The 25775-nt window shown below is 39.1% G+C and overlaps 1 protein-coding gene across 5 annotated transcripts in view; it reads left to right on the top strand.

Annotated features, from left to right (window-relative positions):
- Positions 1 to 25775, top strand: part of RASAL2 (RAS protein activator like 2) — a 341072-nt gene that overhangs the window by 160077 nt on the left and 155220 nt on the right. For all 5 annotated transcript variants that reach the window (XM_008696769.2, XM_008696778.2, XM_040636247.1 and 2 more), the window contains exons 2-3: positions 3648 to 3775; positions 20105 to 20231. In XM_008696769.2, the coding sequence (XP_008694991.1) occupies positions 3648 to 3775; positions 20105 to 20231 (255 nt within the window). The remainder of the gene's footprint in view (positions 1 to 3647; positions 3776 to 20104; positions 20232 to 25775) is intronic.

Raw genomic sequence — 25775 nt, forward strand, 5'->3', positions numbered from 1 at the left:
CTTAGAGAAGTGCTTTCCAGAGGGATCCAATGAGTAACTTCTGATGCTTTTTTTTTTTTAAAGATTTTATTTGTTTATTTGAGAGAGAGCACAAGCAGAGGGGTGGGGTAGAGAGAGACAGAAGCAGGCTTCCCACTGAGCAGGGAGCCCGACATGGGACTCAGTCCCAAAACCCTGGGATCATGACCTGAGCTGAAGGCACATGCTTAACCAAAGACTGAGCCACCCAGATGCCCACCTCTGATGCTTTTTAATGTTTCTAAAATTATTCATTTTTTGTAATAAAGCCAGCATCCAATGCCCTTAATAGCCTTATAGGACTGGGACAATGGAAAGCTAATTTTTTTTTCCAGTTTTGCTGTTAAGATTCTTATTTGTAATTCTGTTATCCTTTTCTCTAATAAATTTTAGACACTAAATATAATTGGAAGTCAGAAGTTCGAAGTATGTTACTAGAGTTGAGAGGGAGAGGGAGGGGGGAAAAGAAGAGGAAGAGAGGGAGGGGGAAAGAGAGATTGACGGATTGATGGGTAGTATTGGTAAGGTGAGCCTGTCCTGTGGTAATATAATTTTAGTATATAGGCTTTTCTTTTTCTTTCTTTCTTTCTTTCTTTCTTTCTTTCTTTCTTTCTTTCTTTCTTTCTTTCTTTCTTTCTTTCTTTTTTTTTTTAAAGATTTTGTTTATTTATTTGACCGAGACAGGCAGCGAGAGAGGGAACACAAGCAGGGGGAGTGGAAGAGGAAGAAGCAGACTCCTAACGGAGAAGCCCGATGTGGGGCTCGATCCCAGAACGCCGGGATCACGCCCTGAGCCGAAGGCAGACCCTTAACGACTGCGCCACCCAGGTGCCCCAGTATATAGGCCTTTCAAGTGTACTGTTAAATCTTCACGTAAACGTGGAAACGAGGACATGATAGAATGAATGAATTAAATCCATAGGTTATTTTAGAATCTTACTTTGTTATTTTAAAATGCCTTTTAAACCTTAATCCAGAAGTGCTTAAAAGAACCCCCCAAAGTCACTTATTCTAATGTCTTTCATTTTCTTCCTTGGTATACATTCTTACAAAGTGATCAAAAAGTGAGTATTAGATAATAAATGTGAAACTATAAAATTTATGACATGGCTAACCAATCTCATCATTTAGACAGAACATTTTTTTAAAATACAGTGATATTACTCCCTACTTCATTCTGCCTTGAGCACTGGGGAGGAGTAGTTTGGGGTCCCAAAATGCTGTGTGAGACATTGTCTTGTTTCACAATACCATGAAGAAACCAAAAACAAAGCCTGGGTTGGAGGAAGAGAGAACATGAGACAGTGAGACTTCAGGAGAATTACTCAGGGTGACACAGGGAAGGGAATTTAGGCTTTCTTAAATTCAGGGCTGATACAGATTTCTATTTGGTCAGGAAACCTGAGTTATGCTATAAATATAGTATCCTATGTTCTAATTTTATTGGACAGAGCCTATCAGTGTCTTCTTGCTTAGTATAGATCCTAAGATTACTGTTCAAATTAAATTACAGTGGGCAGCTTAGGTCACCCATGGCTAACTTTCGTAAGCAGGTTAGTCATTTGAATGAAAACTTGTCTAGGCCACAAAACCACCACATTTCCACATAAAGTAGGTGCATCCCTCTCTGTTGAAGTGGAGTTGGTATTTGACTCTAAAAATAGGCCTACATTGTGGTAAAAATCTAACCCATTTGTTTGTCCGAATCATGTGAAGAAAATCAGCTTTGACATGGCTTTTAAGTACAGGCAAGAATCTTCTATATGTGTCAGAAAGGATTAAGAGTCACCTCCTTTCAAGCTTTTTGTGATAATTTCAGGACATTTTGAGGTCTAAAGAAAACTTTAAAATAATTTTAGATGCTCTATTAGAATACAAGGGGAGAGTTGAGGGTAGGGAAGAGAGTTTGTGAACTGGAGAAGCCATAGATGTCTGCTGTGCTTAGTTCAGAGGAGACAGACCCAGAACAATGAGGGGGAGAAAGGAAGACAGTGAACTAAGAATTAGTAGCATGTCCAGCCAAGCCCCAGTAACATGGGTTCTGTGACTGAGTTATTTGTAGGGTAGTTGATAAGCTCCCCTAAATAAGCAGAGCAACAAGTTTAGATAGAGGTTTAGAGAGCAAAGGAAGTTAAGCCAGAAGGAGCCCCGAAGATAATATCAGTAACACAAGGTGATGGAAAAGGAGAGACATACACCTAAGTGCCCTAGTTACTGACTTGTTTATTTCCAACAGAATTCCAGCTATAGCTTTGCATATTTGGGTGATTATAGTATAAAATATCCAGGACATTAGTTGTATTTCCTCAAAGCCAGTACTAGGAATGCCTATCATCCTATGATTAAAAAAACAAAAGCCAACCCAAAAGTCTTGTAGAAAGTAATAGTAACAGGGGCGCCTGGGTGGCACAGCGGTTAAGCGTTAAGCGTCTGCCTTCGGCTCAGGGCGTGATCTCAGCGTTATGGGATCGAGCCCCACATCAGGCTCCTCCGCTGTGAGCCTGCTTCCTCTCCCACTCCCCCTGCTTGTGTTCCCTCTCTCGCTGGCTGTCTCTATCTCTGTCAAATAAATAAATACAATCTTAAAAAAAAAAAAAAAGAAAGTAATAGTAACAAAAACATTCATGTAATAGATAAAATGTGCTTATTTATGATTTACAGCTCTCCTGCCCTCATCATAGGTGTTTGTTTTCTAATTTCTCCAGTTTGAGATGCTCTAGCATAATAACTACATAGTAATAAATACTGTCTTTAAAATTATCCCTTCAGTATATTCTTGACAGGAATTAGTCCTTCATGGCTAAAGAACTTTTAATATTCAACTGTCATAAAAGCATTATTTAGTGGATCTAATGTGTAGTTTTGATTAAGATGTGTTGCAAGTTTTATAGCAGCCCAAATGAGTGACCCATTCATATCAAAAAAATGTAACAAAGTAAGAATAACCACTTGGTATTTAATAGGGAAATGAGACTTTTGAGAAGAGTCCAACATTTAGCTCTGATGTGTACTTCCACTTCTAAGAGACCTGATCGGTAGTATGTTTAGATCTTTCCTTGAGGAAACTGCTTTCTGTGTTTTTAAGATCTTACTGGCCTCTAGTGGTAATATGATGGTATAGTTTAAACATTTTTTATTTTTATGCATGACTAGAAATGCCATTTTGAAGAGACACTGGCTGATAATAGCTTCATTCCCTCTGTCTGGGGTCAGCAGTACTCTCAGAGTGTACGTGTAACTTCGTCTTCTTCCTGAAGACGAGAGGCTCTGTCTTTTGTTCTTGTCTCTGAGTCATCCCTACCTCTTTATTTTGAATGATGTTAGTTTAGCTGTGAAGCAACCTCCCATTGTTTTAGTACATGTACAGTGGTGATTACTGTGTCAAGTTTGTGCTAACAATTCTTTCTAGTGTTTCAGCTTTCTTTTCTGCAGACTAAAGCTCCAATTTTCCCTCTGTTTATAACAGTTTATTTTCTTCAAAGGAAGTTAAGTTTTCAATTTAGCATTTAGGTTCATGTTTAAAACTCTTGATTTAATTCGATTTTGAAGAATCTTACATTCGAAATACTGGCCTACTAAGTAAGCATGATAATGGTTTCTCACTTTTGTTTTTCATATTTGTCACTCAGATGTCAAGGGGCCACCTACCCATCGTCTGTCTTGTGGCCAGTCGCCCTACACAGAGACCACAACATGGGAGCGGAAGTATTGCATCCTCACAGACAGCCAGTTGGTGTTGCTCAACAAGGAGAAAGAGGTGAGATGGATATTACTGAGGAAAGCTACTTCTTTTTCTGACCAGATTGCTGAAATCTAGTTTTTATTTGCATTTTGATATGTGACATTTATAGAAATGGAGGCGTACGAATGATAAATTATAAGTACAGACATACCTCCTTCTATTGCGCTTCACTTATTGCACTTGGCAGATACCACATTTTAACAATTTGTGGGTTTGTGGCAAGCCTGTGGTGAGCAAGTCTGTTGGCGCCATATCTCCAGTAACATATGCTTATTTCGTGTCTCTGTCACATTTTGGTAATTAACACTTGAAGCTTTTTCATTATTATCGTATTTGTTATGGTGGTCTGTGATCAGTGATCTTTGATGTTACTGTTGTAATCATTTTGAGGCACCATGAACCGTACCCATCTAAAATGGTGAACTTAATTGATAAACGTGTGTGTTCCGACTGCTCCACTGACGGCTGCTCCCATCTCTCTCCCTCTTCTCTGGCCTCTCTGAGATTCCCTGAAACACAACAATATTGAAATAGGCTAATTAATAACCCTACACTGGCCTCTCAGTGTTCAAGTGAAAGGAGGACTCTCACATCTCTGACTTCAAATGAAAAACTAGAAATGATTAAGCTTAGTGAGGGAGGCGTGTTGAATGCCAAGTGAAGCTGAACGCTGGGCCTCTTCCACCAAACACTTGCACCAAAACAACTTATGAATGCAAAAGAAAAGTTCTTGAAGGAAATTAAAGTGCTACTCCAGTGAACACAGGAGTGATAAGACAATGAAAGAGCCTTATTGCTGAGACAGAGCAAGTTTCAGTGGTCTGGATAGAGGATCACCAGCCACAGCATTTCCTTCAGCCAGAGCCTATTCCAGAGCAAGGCCCTAACTCTCTTTAATTCTGTGAAGGCTGAGAGAGGTGCGGAACCTGCAGAAGAAAACCGGAAGCCAGCAGAGGTTGGTTCATGAGGCTTCAGGAAGGAAAGAAGGCACCTCCAGTGCACGACAGTACAAGGTGAAGCAGCAGGTGCTGATGCAGCAAGTTCTCCAGCACATCTAGCTAAGGTCGCTCCTTAAGGTGGCTACACGACACAACAGGTTTTCAGGATAGACGAAACAGCCTTCTCTTGGATGAAGATGCCATCTAGCACTTTCGTAGCTAGAGAGGACAAGGCAATCCTGGCTTCATAGCTTTCAAGGGCTGACTCTGATGTCAGGGCCTCATGCAGCCAGTGCTCATTTACCATTCGGAAAACCCTAGGGCCCATAAGAATCATGCTTAATCTACTCTGCCCGCGCTCTAGCAACAGAAGAACAAAGCCCAGATGACAGCACATCTGTTTACTACACAGTTTCCTGAAAATTTTAATCCCACTGTTGAAATCTCCTGCTCAGGAAAGAAGATACCTTTCAAAATGTGACTGCTCATTGACAATTCACCTGATCCCCTAAGAACTCTAATGGGGATGTATAACAAGATTCATGTTGTTTTCATTAATGCAATGTCCATTCTGCAGCCCATGGATCCTAGTGTAATTTTGACCTTCAAGTCTTATTCTTTAAGAAATACATTTCATTGGTGGCTCAGTCAGTTAAGCGACTGACTCTTGATTTCAGCTTTGATTATGGTCTCAGGGTCATGAGAGCCAGCCTCATGCCTAGCATGGAGCCTGCTTAAGATTCTTTCTCCCTGTTCCTCTGCCCCTTCCCCCACCTGCGTGTGTGCTTGTGCTCCCTCTCTCTCTCTCTTTCTCTCAAAAAAAAAAAAAAAAAGGGAAAACTACATTTCATAAGGCTATAGCTGCCAAAGATGTATCTGTGCAAAGTAAACTGAAAACCTTCTGGAAAGGATTCACCATTCTAGATGCCATTAAGAATGCTTGTGATTCATAGGTGGGAACAGGTCAAAATAGTCACATTCACAGGAGTTTGGGGACAAAGTTGATTCGAACGCTCATGGATGACTCTGTGGGATTCAAGACTTCAGAGGAGGAAGTAACTGTGGATGTCACAGAAATAACAAGAGAGCTAGACTTGGAAGTGGAGCCTGAAGATGACTGAATTGCTGCAATCCCATGGTAAAACGTGAATGGACGAGGAGTTGTTTCTTAGGAATGAGCAAAGAAACTGGTTTCTTGATATGGAATCTACTCCTGGTGAAGACGGCATGAGGATTATTGAAATGAAAAGGATTTAGAATATTACATAAACTTAGTTGATAAAGCGACAGCAGGGTTTGAAAGGACTGACCTCAAGTTTAAAAGAAGTTCTACTGTGGGTAAAATGCTATCAAACAGCATCGAATGTGACAGAGAACTTGTTTGGAAAAGGAAGAGTCCACCGATGTGGCAGACTTCATTGTTGTCTTATTTTAAGAAATTGCCACCGCTACCCCATCCTTCAGTAACCCCCACCCTGATCAGTCAGCAGCCATCACCATGGAGGCCAGACCCTCCACCAGCAAGAAGATTATGACTCCCTGAAAGCTCAGATGATGGCTAGCATTATTTGGTAATAAAGTATTTTAAAATGAAGGTATATACATTGTTTTTTTAGATATACTGCTAATGCACGTTTAATAGACTACAGTATAATGTAAACATAACTTTTATATGCCCTGGGAAACCAAAAAGTCCGTTTGACTCGCTTTGTTGCAGTGGTCTGGAACTGAGCCTGAAATGTCTCTGAGGTATGCCTCTAAGTCTAAAGGGTTGCTCGCATTGTAATGATATCCAATTGTCATGAAGGAGCAAGTTCAACAAGGTAGGATTGGATTTTCACTGAGGATCAGTGAAATAGATATTGAGTTGAGTAATTTGGAATGAGAACAGATTGGATGGTGTAGACCTGGCCTCAGAAATTGCTCAAAAGGGCTATCGGACGTGATGTCAGTGTAGCTACTGTAATAAATGGAGCTCTCAGGGATTAATTGAAAGAGGGTTAATGAAGGGATTATTGACAGAGACATGGGTAGCATAAGGGACCCACCAAAGAGTGTGAAGCTCCATGAACTAGTAATAGCAGAAAGCTTGTTATCACCCTGGACTTTGAGGGCCAAGGAAGGGAGCCGTGCTTCTGGAAACCAGAGAAAGGGGTGCACAAGACGGCTGTGTGACAGTTGCTATGGCGCTACGCAAATGAGTGCAGCTTCTACCCAAGCAAAGATGGCCAGCAGGGAGGAAGCAAAGAAGCAGCAATGCTCCAGCTCTCTTCCTGCCTTCTGATTTCTTGCCAGTTGTTACCTACTAGCCAAACCTAACTTGAAGCCAGAGGGGGAAAAAAGATTGCTCTTAACGTGTTTTATGAGGTTTGCTTTCTGAAACACACAGCAAGAGAGAAAAAGGCAGAGAGTACATCTGGAGAGGCTGACAGAATGTAATTAGCACAGGCATCAAGTTCCAGGTAAACTTTCTGTCCTTCTAAATGAAAAAAACCCCTTGAACTTATCATACACTATTAGCTATTTTACTCAAACTGTGACAGTGTACAAGTCCTTCCACACCCAAATAACTCATTTGCTTATTGGTGATTTATCAGAGTTGATATTATTCTGATTTGGTAGGTCCATAACCCCGTTTTACACCCTACCTCCACAACATAAAAAAATGAATGAGTATGACCTTGACAACGAAGAGGGATTGATGGGAGGGAAGGAGAAGAAAAGATCTGGCTCAACAAAGGACAAAGATAACTTGCCAAAAATAGAGGTAAATAACCTAAAAAGCTGTAGGTAGAATATCAGTTTAGTAAGTCACCCTTCTGAGAAGTGAGTTCAGGGGGAGCAGTGAACAACAAATCCATTTCTCAGCTCTCAGCTGTGGCTCCCTATCTCCCTTTTTTCTTCTCCTCTCTCTCTGTCCCTTTTCTTTTCCATCCCTTCTCTTACTCAGCAGTCTTTAATATAGTAAAGCCAAGGTGATAACAAGAAAAGAATTTTAGCTTATTTTACTAGGCAGTTCTTACTCGTGAGGGCCCAGCTCGGATGCTTTCTGTCATGCTTATTCTTTTTGTTCAGTCATTGAAAACTCTGCCTTACTTTTGATACCATCTCCCTACCATGACCCTTTTCAGTATTTTAATATTATTAAGTTTTATTTTATTAGAATAATATAATAAAGGTCAGCCTTTTCTCGGATAGTCTAGTACATGTTACTGTGTTTATATTAAGTTAATACATAATAAAAATTGGTCGAGTGAATATTAGTATAGAAGAATTCTAGTTATCCAATTTGAATAAACAGATAATTGAAAATGCTCATTTTAACATTTGTCAGCAGTCATTTATTAGAGCTGTTAATAAGGAGAGATAGGAATAGATCATTTGCTATTTTTCTGCCCTTACCTACCTTTTATTCAGTTTAGTACTGTAAGAAATTAAATAGTGTCAAGATAGAGAGCATAAGGTCAAGAAACATGCCTTGTCTAGAACCAAGAGGAAATCCACTCATTAGATCAATTGAGTATTCCAGGCCTGGGCCCCCCCTTTGTCTCATAAAATAACTGTCCACGAGGAATAACTTTCTAAAACGATATCTTTCATACTTTATTTCTTTTTATGCCAGTCATCCTGAGTAGCCCTGGACAAATGGGGAACCCCTCATCGGCCACACTCTGTATATGGCTGTGTAAATCCTCTTTTCTGTCCCTGCCTTCTGGTCATCTTTTACCACCTCTTCAGACCCTATCACTGTACCCTCCACAACTCACAGCCCATCATCAGCAAAACCAGCTGTTTCTTCCAGCTGTTCTTTGTAGGCATCCCTTAACTTCTTGGTTTCAAGAACCTGTGTTTTCCCTGAGAACACCATCTTCTGTGAGGTCCTGTCAGGTGATGGGTGTCTTTCTCCCACAGCCCTCATACCACGCCGCCTGTAGTAGCTGTTCTTCCTCTTTCATGACTGCCTTCTGCCCTCCCTCGTTTTCCCTAAGAAGTCCAAATCCTGCATCCCCTCTTAGAGTTATTTTCCAACCCCCAGTCATTCCTTCTCATTTTTTGTTGATTTGAGCTCCTGGCTCATTATCATGAGCTTCAACAGTACTTTGTGATGATTCCAAAATCTGCAGAGATGCTTCTTCCAACACACTGAGGTCGTTGACCTCTCCTCCAAGAATCTTTTCCTCTACCCAGCCTCGTCACTACAACTTCTTCATATTCTCAGTTGCACACATTTTACACTCTCCTCATCACCTTCTGCCTTTCTGGCTCATCCCTTATTCCAGCAATCCTTCAGTCCTTTTGAGACCCAGGGACCGTTGATGATATAACGTTTTCTGCCCCTTAGGCCTCTGATATGCTCTCTTCCCTCTTCATCCGGCCTGAATTCCATGGTCAGCCATTCTGATGGCTCCCTTGCATACTATTTCCTTGCCCTTCTCATGCATTAGCATGCTCACTTGGCAACGTGATAGCTCAAATCCTGCCCCTCGTCTGTCCCGCCCCGCTTCTATGCAGCGTCATGTGTCTACAGAAGATCCATCACGCTGACGGTCTTTAAACCAATGGCGGCAAACCTCATGTGAGCCCCTAATGCTGCTTGACAATCACAAAACATTTTCCTAGCGTAATTATTGTCCAGCTCTCCTGAACTAGTGCTTCTCAGTCTACTTGTGGTAAAGGACCGGTGTTTTCTCCACCCGACTGTGAACATAATGCAATAAAATGAATAGTTAAGAAAATAGAAACTTTAAAAAGATGAAAATACACAAGTCCCAATTCTTAATTGTATTTAACCAAAATGAAATAATTCAACAGGTAAACACAGAATAACCAAAACATAGGAAAAGAAGAAATAAAATTATGAAAATTGTATATGTTCATGGAAAGTGTGCTGTACTATGAAACAAACCCATTGATCACATGAGGCATACTTCTTTTCAATTCTGCATTGTTAAATTATTTATTGCAGACCAGTAACAGTTTGCAGAACAGCACAAGACCTTGGACCACACTTTGAACAGCACAATCCAAATTATTTCTAAAATGACTTTTTTGGGGCGCCCCTGGGTGGCTCAGTTAGTTAAGTGTCTGCTTTTGGCTCAAGTCATGATCTCGGGATCCTGGGATTGGGCCCCGTATCGGGCTTTCTGCTCAGCGGGGAGTCTGCTTCTCCCTCTCCTTCTCCTCCCTCTGTAGGTGTGCTCTCTCTCTCTCAAATAAATAAATCTTTTAAAAAATTATAAAATGACTTTTTTTTCACATCTCCTGTATTCTAATCCTTTCTCTATTACCTTCTTACAGCTGATTACTTTGCAGCATGTTTCACGGAGAAAATTCAAGCACCCAGAAGAAGACTTCTGCATACTTCATTACCATATACCATGTCTACCCATCCACCAGCAAGCATTTCCCTAGACCCTGATTTGTCTCTTTTAACTGTGGTTGACCTGTGTACAGTCCAGTGGTCAGCCCCTCCACGTGTGTGCATTCCATTACTTCTCACCTATTCAGGGATGGATCCCCAGCAATTCTCCCCTGCTTCTTTTATGTCTTTAATTGTTTGCTCTCTACTGGATCATTCCCCATCAACGTGCTATTATTTTTCCCATCTTAAATGAAGAAATAAGTGTGGATTAATCTCATTCCCACCTCCAATTGCCACCTCTTTCTCTGTGTCCCTTAATAGTAAAAATTCTTGAAAACTTTTAAACCCATTGTCTCTAATTCCTCTCCTCTCATTCTCTCTTAAACCTGCTCCATCAGATCCCTACAGCACTCTGTCAGAGTTGTTCTTGTTACACTCACTGGTGACCTACACCTCACTAAGTCCAGGGGTCAGTTCTCCAGTCTCATCCTACTTAATCTATCAGCGGCGTTTAATACAGTTGATTGCTCCTTCCTTCTAGAACCACTTTCTTCTCTTGGCTTCTATGACCTCATGCACTCTTAGTTTTCCTCCTGCCTCTCTGGAGTCATCCTTCCTTCTGACTCGTCTTTGCAGATTTCTCTTCTCTTTAAATCTTAACAGGGGAGTGCTGCAGAGTTCAGTCCTTGGGTCTCATTTCTTTCGAATCTCATCCAGTCATGACTTTCAATACCCTCTAGTGCTATGATTCCTAGTTTGTTTACAGAGTTTTACAGGCCTGTGCCTCTCTCTTCTCTAGACCACATATCCATCTGCCCATCATACTACCCCTACTCGGAGAAATAATAGTCATATCCAACATGCCTCACACTGGACCCCTGATTTTTCCTCCCAAACCTGCCAGAGGCCATCCCTATCTCCATCAATGATAACTCCATTCTTGGAAGTTTGGAAGGCCAGAAACTTCCGCAGCTCACTCTGTCCCAGCCATTCTGGCATTGTTAGGATTCTTTTCCTTTCTTCTCTCTCTCTCTCTCTCTCTCTCTCTCTCTCTCTTTTTTTTTTTTTTTTTTTTTTATTTATTTGACAGAGAGAGAGGCAGCAAGAGAGGGAACAGAAGCAGGGGGAGTAGGAGAGGGAGAAGCAGGCTTCCCACTGAGCAGGGAGCCCGATGCAGGGCTTGATCCCAGAACCCTGGGATCATGACCTGAGCCCAAGGCAGATGCTTAACGACTGAGCCACCCAGGTGCCCCCATTGTTAGGATTCTTAAGCACATCAGCATGTTTCTGCCTCAAGGCCTTAGCCCTGCCTTTTCCCTCAAATATTTGCATGACTCACTTTCTCACCTTCTTCAACTGTTTGCTTACACCTGCTCACCTGCTCAGTGTGGCCCACCCTGACCAGCCTATTTAAAATTGCAAGCCCTCCTTATATCTCCATCTAAAACTTTGATCGAATTACTTGGCTCTGATTCCCCCCCCCCCCCGACAGCATTTACCACCTTCCGAAATGCCTTATAATTAGTTTCTTATGTTTTTTGTATCCCTTCCCCTACGAGGATGTAAGCTTTTGGGCAGGGATTTTGTCTGTTTTGTTCAATCCTGTATTCCTCAGTGCTTAGAACAGTTCCTGATATCTAAGTAAATTCTCAATAAATATTTGTCCAATAGATTTTTTAAAAGGCAAATTATAAACTTTGATTCAGAATATCCATTTCCTTAATATAAATTTGAGAGGAGATGAACCTTTCTTTTCTCTTTTCCTTTTAGGCTATGAGTCATCCCAGAACATGAGGCTTAATTCCATATTTTTTCTAAAACTAGATATTAAAAAAGGAGAAAAATAATCCATAAGATTCCTTTCCATTGTTAAATATTTGATTCATGTTTGTTGATTTATTGAGCATCTTTTGTGTACAGCATTATGGTTGCAAAGATGTGGTCTGTTTGGCGACACTGAGGTAAATTAAAAGCTATAATCATTTGGAACTCGACAGAGGTGATGGCTGTACAACATTGTAAATGTACTAAATGTCTCTGAATTATTCATTTTAAAATGGTTAATTTTAGGTTAAGTGAATTTCACCTCAATAAAATTTTTTAAAAAAAATTATAACCATAAGGGAAAGACTAACTGACATATTGCCTGGGTGGGTTGTGATGTGAAAAGAAGAACGCCAAGAAAGATTTTACAGAGAAATTTATGATTGAGCCATGTCTTTAGGGACAAATAGAAGCTCAGCGGGAGGAAAAGTAGGGAAGGATATTCCAAGTATGTATAAGGATACAAAGTCAAGAAACATATCTCTTTGGCAAACTGCAAAATGTTCAGAATTCTTAGAATAAAGTTTGCAAGAGGGAAAAAAAAATAGCCAATAGCTGGCAAGAACCAAATAATAACGTGCCCTTAAGGCCATGCTAAAGAATTTGGATGTTATTCTGCAAATGATTTAGACCATGGAAAGGTATTTAACAGGGCAATAACATCATCAGATTTGCTTCTTAGAAAAGTAACTCTGTTGATCATGTGGAAAATTAAGTGAAAGGGATTGGAAGGAAGTACATGAGTTAAGATTATTGCAGTAGACCTGGTGAGGGAAGATGAAGGGATAATGAGGGTACAAAGCAGATACAGAGGCAGTTTAATGCCCTGAGACAGGTATGTTCTGCCACTAAGTTGGACAAACTGGATTAAGTCTCTCTGATAAGAAAATGTAAAGCCATTGCTGTACCTGCTACTTAAAAGATAAAATTATTATATTGTTAATTTCATTACAGGAAAAGATTAGAAACCCACTTTTTTTGTGGAAGGACCAGAGTATGCTGTCACTCTTCTACCTTTCACCTACATTATCATGAAGAGTATAACACTTACCCTTGGAATTTTGCATTGAAAATTTAGAATTAATTGAAACGAGTTTAAGGAATTTCCTGGTAAAATCACCTAAAAATGCTGTTTTAAACCTTAATCAGCTAATCACCAGGGTGTTTATTGCTGTGTTCGAAAGATAATTAAGAGGTTCTGTAAGGATTTAAACTGGAGCCTTAGCCAGGCACTGCTGGAATGTGGGAGGATTATATTAGTCTAGTATCACTCATGTATTCAGTGTGTGGGATCTTTTAGTGCTCTCTCTTAACTCTGCGTGTTTCCTGTCAGAAATGGGAACAAGTCTGCTTGGGGGATATACATGGGAAGAGTGTTAAATACACCACTTACCAATTTGAGAATATAACAGAAGGGTAGGTCTGGGCAGAACGCTGAAGGAGAAGTCTGCCAGGAGTATCACCTTGAGAAATGACTCATTGGTTCAGTAAATTGCTTCATGCAAATTGTGCCAAATAGACATTGCTTATGTGTTATGAAATATACTTCCCTGCCCGGATGCCAGCAAAGGCCCCAGCTGGCTTGGCACCCACCCAGTTCAAAGAGGGTGTAGGAGGCCATTTGAATTCCATTTTGCTTGCAAGAGATAAGACCAAGTAAATGAGAGATTAAGGAGTGAAGGGAAATGGCAGAGAGGACAATCATGAACCCCTTCTGGGTACAGCCAGCATAAAAATACAAAAAGAAAGCTGAATTTGTGAGTTTCTTTCTTTTGGCAATAATAAGCCATTAGGAAGGATAAACATGGCTCCATTTTTCTCCATTCAGACTCTACTTTCTGTAGTTGGAATTTTGAAAGCTGGATGGTAGCGTATAAGCAGCAAGGTAGTAATAATGCAATTTAAAAATATCTTAGATTTTTTTTTTCTTTTGGAAAGCAGTACTTATGCTCAGATATATTGATGAAAATAGCATTTAGGTTTGTGCAAACAGCCAAAAATCAACTATTATTTCTCCTGGGGTAAACTACCCATGGCATATTTCCTTCAGAACCACTTTCAGATTATTCAGCAGATACACAATGTGCCCCTGTATGTGCGTTCAGTAGTTAGGAGTTACAAAGAACAAGACACAGTTCCTTCCCTCTCTATCCTCCATACCAAACTTAGTTGTGGAAATAAGACAAATAATTTTTAAATGGCATTTGATAAATAGCACAAGTAAACTTGGTAGAATAAAAGAAATTCATTTATTCTAAAGGACTGTAATCTGTGTCATTAAGATGCTGTTGGCAGGGGCACATGGGTGGCTCAGTCGTTAACCGTCTGTCTTCAGCTCAGGGCGTGACCCCAGCGTTCTGGGATCAAGCCCCACATCAGGCTTCTCTGCTGGGAGCCTGCTTCTTCCTCTCCCACTCCTCCTGTTTGTCTTTCTCTCACTGGCTGTCTCTCTCACTGGCTGTCTCTGTGTCAAAAAAATAAATAAAATCTTCAAATAAAAAAAAAAGATGCTGTTGGCAATGGGACATTACTAAGGGAAGCTTAAGAAAGGAAGAGATTTGATCAAAAATGTGTGTTATGACTATTAATCTGTAGAATGTCTTGGAAAACGGAGAGATAGGAGAGACAGACCAATGAAGAGACGACCATTCCTCTGATCTAAAAACTGGAATCATCTTCCAGTGCTTTCTGAATTATGTATGACCTGGTATTAAAACCCTCTCAATGCAATCATATGTTTTGGTATTCTATGTTCTACCACACTTCTAGAGGCTCTAGCTAAATTGGCCTACCCCCTGTTCCAAAACAAAACAAAAGTCATATGTTTAGAACTTCTTGGCTGATGTTATGTTTTTTCCTTTGCCTAACATGGCCCCCATCTCCAGCTATCAAATTTTCATTCATTCATTTGTGGATTTGGAGCTATTTAAAGGTTTGGGGATTGACTAGTAAGGTACAAGCTGTTGACTTACGTGGAATTAGTTGTGCAAATGAGTAATTATAATTCAGTGTAATAAGTGTAGTGACAGAGTAAGATCTGTTGTTGGAGGAACCTCAAGGAGGTGTACCTTAACCTTCCCTTAGGGGATTAGTGGAAGGGGAGGATTTCTGGAAGAGATGATGCCTGTCCTAAGTGTTGAGAGGAATAAGAGTTTGCTTGGCAGGTATAGATAAGAAAAGAAAGTGAGGAAAGATATTTCAGGTTGAGAGAACCAACTAAGCAAAACACTGAACTGCAAAATAGGGAATATATTAGGGAAATGCAAGCAATTTGGTATTCCTAGAATGTAAAATCTGAATGAAGCTGGACACTCAGTGTGGCCAGATTGTGGAAAACCTGGTATACTGTATTAGGGAGTTTGCACTTACTCTATAAGATAGTAGTTATGTTTTATTTATTTATTTATTTATTTAAGAGAGAGAGCCAGCGAGAGAGGGAACACAAGCAGGGGGAGTGAGAGAGGGAGAAACAGGCTTCCCATTGAGCAGGGAGCCTGATGCAGGGCTTGATCCCAGAACCCTGGGATCATGACCTGAGCGGAAGGCAGGTGCTTAATGACTGAGCCACCCAGGTGCCCCAAGGTAATAATTTTAAAACATTCTTTTAGCAGAACCTTTTCTTTGTGGAAAAACTTAGGCAGAAGCCCTATATAGCAGATAAACTCAGAATTATGCTCTGGTTGAAGCAGAGAGATACCTCCCTGTCATCACATACTTCCACACACAAACATACCGTCACGCCTTGGAAAACCACTGCTGGAGGTGAAGGAGAACGATTGAAGGGTTTTAAGCCTCACAATGACATGATCAAATTTGCATTTTGGAAATACTCTGATGACAGCGTACAGGATAGATTTAAGGAGCAAAATATCACCAATGAAGAGACCGTGTTAGTAGTTTGGATAAGAGATAATAAGAGGTTTTGGCACCAGCCATGATGGACTAACTGGTACAAGACTAGCCCTCCCACTGTAAACAAACAAACAAACAAAACAAACAAATTCATAAAACTAGAGATTATATATATTTATATATAATGTTTTCAGGCATTAGACAATACACAGCCAAAGACAGTGGTCATCTCCATTGCCTTGGCTGTCTGCTGTTACCATTTCCCAGCTGTGCTCCTCTGTCTGAAGTCCCAGCACAGTGCAGTAGTCCCACTGAACTGAGGAGGCAGAGAGCAGACTTCTACAGGCGAAGGTGCCAGAATCTGCTGGAAAGGATACCGGAAAATCTTTGGCCAAAGGCTGGACTACACATGCTCAGGGCAAGAGTACCTAGGTTTTCCAGGGAGTGACTGAAGTGTTGAGAACAAAATGGAGATACTAGTGTTTGACGTGACTCTGCCAGTGAGAGACCACTTTAAAGCCTTACCACCCCAGGCATCCAACTTGAGAGACCAGAAAGATCATGCCTCAGAAATGCGGAAGTTGAGATTTAGTAAAGCTAAGTGATTTTATTTATGTCTCCACATGTATACCTCCACAGCACTTAGTACTGGTGGTTAAGGATTAATAAACGAATAATTAGAGCTGGAGAGACTGAGAATAGATAGTGGTTCTCAGCTTTGCTTGCACATTAAAGTGACCTGGAAAGTTTTAAAAATTTCAATACCCAGGCTGCACTCCAGCCCCTGAACTCAGAATGTCTAGGAGTGGTCTAGCCGTCAGTGTTTTTTAAAGCTCCCTTAGGTGATTATAATTTGCAGCCAAGGTTGAGAACCTCTATTAGGGATGACGCTTTGAGAAGCTTAGCCAGGTTAGGAAGGAAAGAACACCTTAGGGAAGCAAGTCTCAGCCCTAGTAAGCATACGAGTCAACTGCAGGCATGTGAAAACATGGGTTTCTGAGCTGCACCCGCAGAGTTTCTGATTCAGTAGGTTGGGGGTAGGGCGTGTGAGGATGAGTATTTCTAACAAATTCCCAGGTGATGCTGATGTTGGGCCTGGATGCCCCCTTGCTTTGAGAGCCACTACTTAAGGAGATAAGAAAGGTGAGGAAGTATTTTTTTTCTTTAAAAGGATTAAAAAGTCCTTCTAAGGATATAGGAGACCCGAACATTGTTTAAGCATTCTTAAGGAACTGCTTTCTTTTCTAAGTAGGCTCTACACCCAACATGGGGATTGAACTCACAACCCTGAGTCGCACTTTCTACCTACCAACTGAGCCAGGAAGGTGCCCCAGGACTGCTTTCTTTTGCTTGTACTGTGATCTTGGTTTCCTGTACTTGACTATCTGTGTACTCAGACTGAAATCAAAATTAATTCCTATGTAATTCTAAACAGAATGAAAGGGGATTTTTGCAGCCAACGTATAAGGATACGTTATATATATAATGTTTTCTAAGTAACCCGATTTATTTGTGCCGTATTGCTCTTCATTGTCACGGATGGTTTGGAACTAACAAAGAGGACTAGGAGTCAGAGATTCAGTTTGACTTTGTTATTAACATATCTTAGATCCCTGAGAAGCCATTTACCCCTTACTATGTTCTTTCCTCATCTAAAATGGAATGAACTAAGGGGTGCCTGGGTGGTTCAGTCGCTTAAGCATCCAACTCTTGGTTTCGGCTCAGGTCATGATCTCGCGGTCTTGGGATCCAGTTCTGCATTGGGCTCCATGCTCAGCGTGGGGTCGGCTTCAGATTTTCTCTCCCTCTCCTTCCCTCCACCCACACTCTTTCTCTCTCTCTCTCTGAAATAAACTAATAAATCTTTAAAGTGGAATGAATTAAAGCACTTGACCCATCCCGCTCCCCTGAGGAAAAAGAGCATTCAGAAGCACAGTATAAAGGCAAAGAGGTTAAAAAAAGAAAGAAAGAAAAATTCCTCTCATGTTTTAAAACCGGGAAGATACGTAATATTTAAGGGCTTTATTCAGTATAAACAAGCAAATGTGAACTAGTAAACTAAATTAGGGCAATCAGAAAGAACAAAATTGCTTTTCTAATATTGACTTTCCAAAACGGATTCCCTGGCTGTGTTCTGAGATTTGTGAACTCCAGCTTACTTCGTTTGAAGATACTTGGAATATGATCCCTCTAATTTTTGAAGAGTAGATCAATAGGTTTTAAAAAAATATTTTAGGTAAGAATCGATTGGTAGTGTTTTGAGAGTAAAATATTCTTAAGAAATGTAGGTTTAGAGTAAAAGTCAACACTGTTCTTCTTCATATCCTGAGTCAGGGGTTAAATGCCCTAACCTTTAAGAGTGATACTTTGAATACAACTTTTTATCATATTTTAAGTTTCAAGAATGGGAAACAAAAAATCTACATTAAAACTTTTCAAAATAGTTGTGTGAGTAAATTTTAGGCCGAAATAAGAAGTTTAATACATTTTATTTTTCTCTTCCTTAGATATATTAGAGACAACGTATATGATAATAGAAGCCATTTCTTTCTTTTTTTCTGGATATGGTCAGTATAAATTTCCACAGAAAAGATCATAATGGGTCATTCCTTCCTAAAACATAAAAAATAACCACTATCTTTTTTCTGTGTGGCTTAGGCCTTCATTATGTCAAATAATAGGCATTTTTAGAGCTATAGCAAAAATGGTGTGTTTATTTAGGTTTATCTGTTTGTTCAAAGAGTCAAGCTATTTGTTTCCCAAAACTTACTCCCATTCTATCCTACTTTGAAGGCAGGTAGAGAATACGTTTTTGCCTTTCTTACTGCGCAGGAGTTATCTAACCTCTTGGTACTACTCTTTATTTAAGTAGAGATAATATAATTTCTATCCTGAAAGGAATGGATGATTTAGCGTATTGTTCATAAAATCTTATATTACAGAGTACTTTTGGAAGAGTTCATGTTTTTTTGATGCTATTATTTGGTCTTCCCTTGTTTTTTTAGGATTTTACCTTTCTTCATTCTACCTTGGGGTTTCTCAATGTGCAAGCAGTAACCATAGTTACAGGAATTTTTGGTCCTATAAAGAGTGTGCAAACTTTCAGTTTTTATGAAGACATTTGCCCTTCAGATTCTCCGTAACAGAGAGTTTCCTTGCTATCATCCCCGTGACCCCAGTCATAGTAGTTGTGTTACTGAGGCAAGGCAGGAGGCATATACAGTTAAGTCTGTATCTATCCCAATTTTGCTGGATTAGTTGATGTCCGTCCTGTGTATCCACTGTAATCATTTGGAGAAATAAATTATTCTTCATCTGTAAAAAGGGGATGGTAATAAAAATGGCTTGCTCATAATGTCGCACACGGAAATTCCCTAGCCTTGCGCAAATTAAGAACTCAGTGTTAATCATTATTATTCAAATTTGTTGAAATTTCAGTATTGGAGCCAGATGTTTAATTATTGACCTATTTTGCCAAACTATTTAAGATGTTACCAATGCTATTGTTAATTCTAATAAAGGTTACTGGTAAAATATCTTTGTGAAAAGTCTTTGCCTTCTACCACTAAACTAAAATGATTTGATCTTTTAGCATATTACAAAAAAAAAAAAAGGAACTTAGGGTTATCCCATTACTTTACAATGATAACCTGGGAGTAAGTTTTAAGATAGTTATTGGCATTAGAGATCTTTTACACCATTCATAGTTCTTATTCCATACATACAAACACTTGATAAGTCCCTGAAATTATGCCAGCAAAAAAATTCTTAGGATTTTAAAAACGAATCTCACTTTCAGAAGAAAATATGTCGTTTTATATAAGTATCTGTACAGGTTTCCACTGAACTATGTGTTATTCACTATCTTCAAGTGCTTAATTGTAAAATTGAAGAAAATTTGGGTGATTTTACTCCTTTTATCTAACAAAACCTTCTTTAAATTGAGTTTTGGAGCTAAGTCTTTCTGGTTGGCTTTGATTTCTGCTTACCTTCTTGAGCATTGGCCAGAATTGGAGCTTGTGAACTAGTTTCTGATGTAAAGGGATCTTTTATTTGTGTGGGTGTTTTGTTTTGTTTTCAGAGCTCCCAAAGCAGGTACACACCTGGATATGACTTGTACATACTTCAGTAAGCTTATTTACATACTCGCCTTTCCTGATCTTTCAGGTTTCTTTTTAAAGAAAAACTTCCTGACAAGAGGTTGGTAATATCTTACCATTGTAAATACTTGATTTCTACGTTTCGTCTGCTTTTCTCTAATGAATACAAACTCCTGTCTTTATAAACTAAAAATATTATTCAATCAGAAGGTAGTTATGGCAAGTTCACTATTAAGTTTCATCTCCTTTTTCCTTTTGGTTCCACTAGATTTCTGTGGAGGGAGGACAGGAACAGCAGACAGATTCCACCAAAGGGCGATGCCTAAGGAGAACGGTCAGTGTCCCTTCCGAGGGCCAGTTTCCTGAGTACCCACCAGAGGGCGCCACCAAACTGGGTAAGCTAATAAAAGGAAAAAATTCCTAGCTTTTATCTGTTAATTTATGGGCTCATTATTGAGTGTTAGAATAACACAAAACATCCTGCTTTTCCTGTTAAGTAAGGATGTTGAAATATAGTATGTTAATGTACAGTTTGTAGTCATTAGAAAGTTCTGTTATTTACAGCCAAGTGGCAACAAAGTTATTTCACAGAGATAAAATTTATCTGAGTGCTAGTGCCTTTGCTATACAGTCCTGGGACAAGCGTTGTTTCTGAGTTTATTCCTTGGCTTTAAATTTTGAAAGAGCATTAAGTGATATTGTTGAAGCACTGAGATTTGTTGGGGAGCCAGTATTGTGTAGAAACTTGGTATTGAGTGGTTTGTGTCCTGTTCACACTGCTACTAACGCTGCCTTATGTAATGTCGGATCAGGCTAATTTAGCTGAGCTAATTTTATATGTCCCACGTAAGTTATATTCATGGTTGGAGTGGGTGACAGAAGAGAGAAATGGGAAAAAAAAGAAACCCCTTCAGTTGTTATACACCAAAGGGATTAACATCAATCAGAACACTTTTTCCCTGTTTTCTACCAAGCGTGTTCTGTTTGATGATTTGTGTGCTTGCCAGTGGATATTTAGATTATTAGATAGGTCAGGTAATTTTAAAGAAACATAATTAAGATTAAATAAAATAAAATAATTTGAAAAGTAGGGAGTGCTTTGGTGCTTTGCATTGTTTTATTATTATTTGTTTAGTGAACCTAGACATTAGGTCATGGACATTTGATAGGTAGATAATATGGAATCATATCTTGTCTCTATGTTGTTTAATATAGATCATTCTGTGATTTTGGTTGTATTTTTGAAAATCAGGGTTTGGTTTTTTGGGGTTTGGTTTTTTTTGTTTTGGGTTTCTTTTGTTTTTTTGTTGGGTTTTTATTGTTGTTTTGCCTTTTTCTTCATTTCTTTTCATTTTCTAAATGGAACTCAGAATTCTTTGAGAATCTGAATCCATAATTTATTATTATTATTATTTTGTAACAATTGTTGCTTTTCTAGAAATTAGGTGAGCAAACACTTTTCTCCAAGGAGTCATTCTTGGAGAAATCAAGATTTCCTCTATCTTATTTCCACTGTACTTCTTTAGCATATGTTCAAACCAGTTTAGGTGTGAGCCCAAATTACATTGCAAACCTGTCTGGGTGTAACCATTTTATAGCCTATTTATATTTCACGTACAGGTTCTATGTGGCTTGGACTGGCTCACAGTCACCTTCTTTCACCTCTTTTGCTGTCATTATTTGTAATGTTATGTTGATGACTCTCTTTGCCACTTCTCCAGGAACCTTTGACTGCTCGAGGTTTAGCCCACAAAAGTCCTTACTTTTGAGGAAGTATAATCACAGTCTGAAGAATTATTACAGTTTTATAGAAGAGAGAACTATGTAGTGATTCTTTAAAAATCTCCACCATTCCAGGTACTGGTCCCAAAGATGAACTAAGATGAGCGGCCAAGTTGTCTAGTCCAGAGCCAACCTTCTACCTCTGTCCTTGACTGCAAGTGTGGTAGCCATCAGACTCATGGTGTCCATGATCATTTTTGGAGTGGATGTCCTGAATTAGCACTGGGAGCTATGGCTCATAAGTACCAGAGGGGAGAAGGCTAGAGCCATCCTTCCTTACATGCCAGTCCGATGGTGAATTAGATAATTATTCTGTTCTATTTTTGTCTCCTAGGGATCTGTCTTTAGGCAAAATTTTCTGTCAAGTATTTAATTGAGTAGTTGCTGTATATGAATCTATCCCAATCCCTAAGAATGAAAAGGGATGTAAGATAAGATTTCTGCCTTTGGAAGATTCTTATGTAGTTAGGAAGGTAGACTATTGATGACTAATTACAGTTTGTGTTGTTATTGTGGTATATTACATTGTGTGGCTTTTATTTTTTGTTTTTTAAAAACCCTTTCATTTATGCAGCAAATAGTTATTGAGTGACAGCTATGTGCCAGATGCTATTCTGGGCACTCAAGATATAACAGTGAAAAAAATAAACACAAATCTGTCCCTTTGTGGAGCTTACATTCTATTGAGGAGTGACAGACAATAAGCAAGATTAATTAAATGGAATATATGCTGCCCTGGATGGTGATAAGTACAAAGAAAAAAATAAAGTAGGGAATGGGGTTAGGAAGTGTCAAAGAAGTAAAATTTTAGCCAAGGTGACCAAGGAATGCCTGTTGTGAAGTAGCATTTGAGTAAAGATCTGATAAAATAATGACTATGAAGCATGTGGATACTTGAGGGTGAGGTGTTCCCCCCGAGGAACAGCTAGTATAATGTAGGAATATGCTTGGGATATTACAGGAACAGCATACGTGCCAGTGAGGCTGGCATGGAATGAACAAGGATGATGGTGTCGTAGGTCATCATAAGGGCTTTGGCTTCTAGAGTGTGAGATGGGGAGCCACTGGCCTCTCTAGTAAGAGTAGGGATGCAAGAATGAGAGTTCAGAGACCAGTTCTGATGCTACCGCAATAATCTACACAAGAGATGCTAAACTTGGGCCACAGTGGTAGTAATGGAAGGCCTGAGAAGTGGCCAGATTCTGGACTTGAAGATAGAGCGAACAGAATGTGCTTGTTGGATTGGATGTGGGATGTAAGAAACAGAAGAGTATAGAGTTTTGGTTAGAGCAGCTAGGGGAATGAGGTTGTGATTTTTTAAAGTGGGAAAGACTGGGAGAAGCACATTTGAAAGTGGGATTGACCAGGAGCTCGATTTTGGACATACTGAGTTTGACGGTCTTATTAGATACTCAAGTGGCAAATCAAGAGAGAGGTACAGACTGGAGATAGCAGTTGTAGGCCTTTAGCAAATAGATGGTATTCAAATCCATGAGGTTAAATGAAATCACCAGGGAAACACGTATAGGTAGAAGACGAAGGCCTGGAACGACATGTAGAGGTCAGGAAGACGAAGAAGCACTGGCAAAGACAAGAGAACAAAAATCCAGAATCTTGTTTCCAAATAAGACAGTTGGGTCAAGCGTGTATGGAGCAGCCCTTCTCGTCCTGCATGGTTCTTACACTTTGCAAGCTCTGGATTCTCTTTGCTCTTATCCAGTAGAGGAACCCCAGACACTGATCCGTTTTTGCAGATGTAAAATCATAGTACACACTTGGATTTCAGGTATGAGGCAGTCATCTATGGAGAAATGTCCGCTCATGAAAAACATGCCCCTTTTACTCTACTTCAGAGAATTGATAACAGAAAGGAGTTCTGTGACTGTAGAGGATCTGGGAAGAACTTTTATAGTGCCTGCCAGTGTAACTGTACATCAGAGATTTCAAACTGGTTAAAAAACTGAAATGTAAAAAGATGGGAGGGCGTCTATTCATGCCTCACACGTTGTTCAGTATGAGCAAATTTACACTGATGAGAACCTAATAAATGTCAAAAACTTAGGGAAAAGAAGTGTGTATGTGGTAGGAGGCAGCAGAGTGGGGAGTGGTTAAGCACACAATGTACTTCTCACTCAGTACTTCTCACACTCTTGCATTCAGCAGTTTACATATTACCCAAGATACTGAAAGTTACAGATACACTGGCATTTGACACAGATTTTGATACACCAAATTCTTCTCAGCTGAAAATGAGATGTTTTCTTAAGGCATATGAACATCATCTCTAGAGCACCCATCTCCAGATTTAGAAAACCTAGAAAAAAACTAGTTACCCCTGGTGACAATATCCAGATTTTGATTTATTCATCAAAGCATGATTTGCCGAATTTTCAAAAGGAAATTACTTCTTCAGATATCAGGGTCTTTGCATACTAACAATATTGGGACGTATATAAATTGACCGCATGAACTAGAACTAGTAAAGGTTAATTTTCAATGTAAGTATAACCTGAATGAATTCAGCTTAAGGAAAAAAAAAGAAGGCCTGGGTGGCTTAGCTGGTGAAGCATCTGCCTTCAGCTCAGGTTATGATCTCAGGGTTGTGGGATCAATCCCCACATTGGGCTCCACACCCAGCAGGGAATCTACTTGAGATTCTCTCTCTCTCTCTGGCCCTCCCCCTGCTTACACTCTTGCTCTCTCTTCCTACAATGAATGAATGAATGAATAAATAAATAAATAAGTAAAATCATAAAAAAAGAAAAGCCATCAAATACCTTCCAAGAACACTGTGAAATAGGGGAAAAGAGAAAGCTGAGCAGTGGGCAGCATTTTTGTGAAGTGTACACTGATGGCAGAAACTGTATATACTATCGCACATTGTCTCTGCCGGCCTGCTAGATAGCACACAGGTGAGCTGGGAACTGTCCATTCTGTTGACAGCTTTTCTCTGACCTGCTCTCATGCTCAGATGGACAAAGCAAAGTTAGAGCCTGAAATGAGCAAGAATACTTGTTTTCAGATAATGGCATAAACATGATAACCATAATGTAAACATAAACATAACGAAAAAGCTGGCTTAATTAGAAAATGCCAAATATCCAAGACTCCATGCTTTCTTAGTTCTCAGACAGAAGGCTCGAATTGAACTGGCAAATTTAAAGCCGGACATCTGGATATTATGATAAAATCTTGAAGTTTCCCCAATGGTCTTACCTACAAAATCTCAGGATTTTTACTGTGACAAGTAAATATGCTTCCTTATCATGGAGTCCTCAAAACTGAGAAGCATTTGATAAAGATACATAAAGTTATAATTTAATACAGTAGCAAGCATTAGGGGAGAATATATCAAGTCTTTCAGAGGCAAGGTTAGCTGTCCACAATTTTTATGTTTATGTAAAAGAAGCCAAAAATTTTAAAATACCATCACCAAAAAAGGAACCAAATTGCTAAGTATATTAACCTAAGTGATAAAAACTTTGAGGAAACTTTGAAGAAAATTAATATTAAAGCAGAATATCCTCTCTAAGGCATTTATAAAATTATTATAGAAGTTAACTCTTTTAATCAAAATTATTAGAGGATACTTAGCTTTAACTCTGACCTTCTTTCTCTATTAAAGTAGCCTGAGTTCTACCTTTATGTATAAACCAATGATGAGTCTCTTTTTATTCCCAAAACATTATTAGGAGTATCTAGATAATTTATGAGATATTTTCAAGGTGCTAGAATCTTCTATAAATATATACGGTGGTTATAATAATATTGAAAGAAGGGGGCATGTAAATAATGAAGATTTAATATTATAAAAAACATATCCTTCTACTATTCCAGTAATAGAATTAAATTGCCAATAAATAATTCCTGTGTATGGCATAGTATTCAATATTTAGATTGGCTAATATTAAACATATATATAAAATGTACATAATATAATATTGTATAATATATAATATCTCTCTATATAAAACCAATACAACAGATCTTGTGCTTTAGGGTAATATAAATTGGCTAATACAAATAAAAATTGGCTAATACTTAACTTTCATATATATTATATGTATATAATATATAATATTATGACATATAGTGAATTTATAATACATATTTATATATATGTATATAAAACCAATAGAGGCAGAGTTTACACTTTA

Source organism: Ursus maritimus, unplaced genomic scaffold (assembly GCF_017311325.1).
Source record: "Ursus maritimus isolate PB19 unplaced genomic scaffold, ASM1731132v1 scaffold_2, whole genome shotgun sequence".
NCBI lineage: Eukaryota > Metazoa > Chordata > Mammalia > Carnivora > Ursidae > Ursus > Ursus maritimus.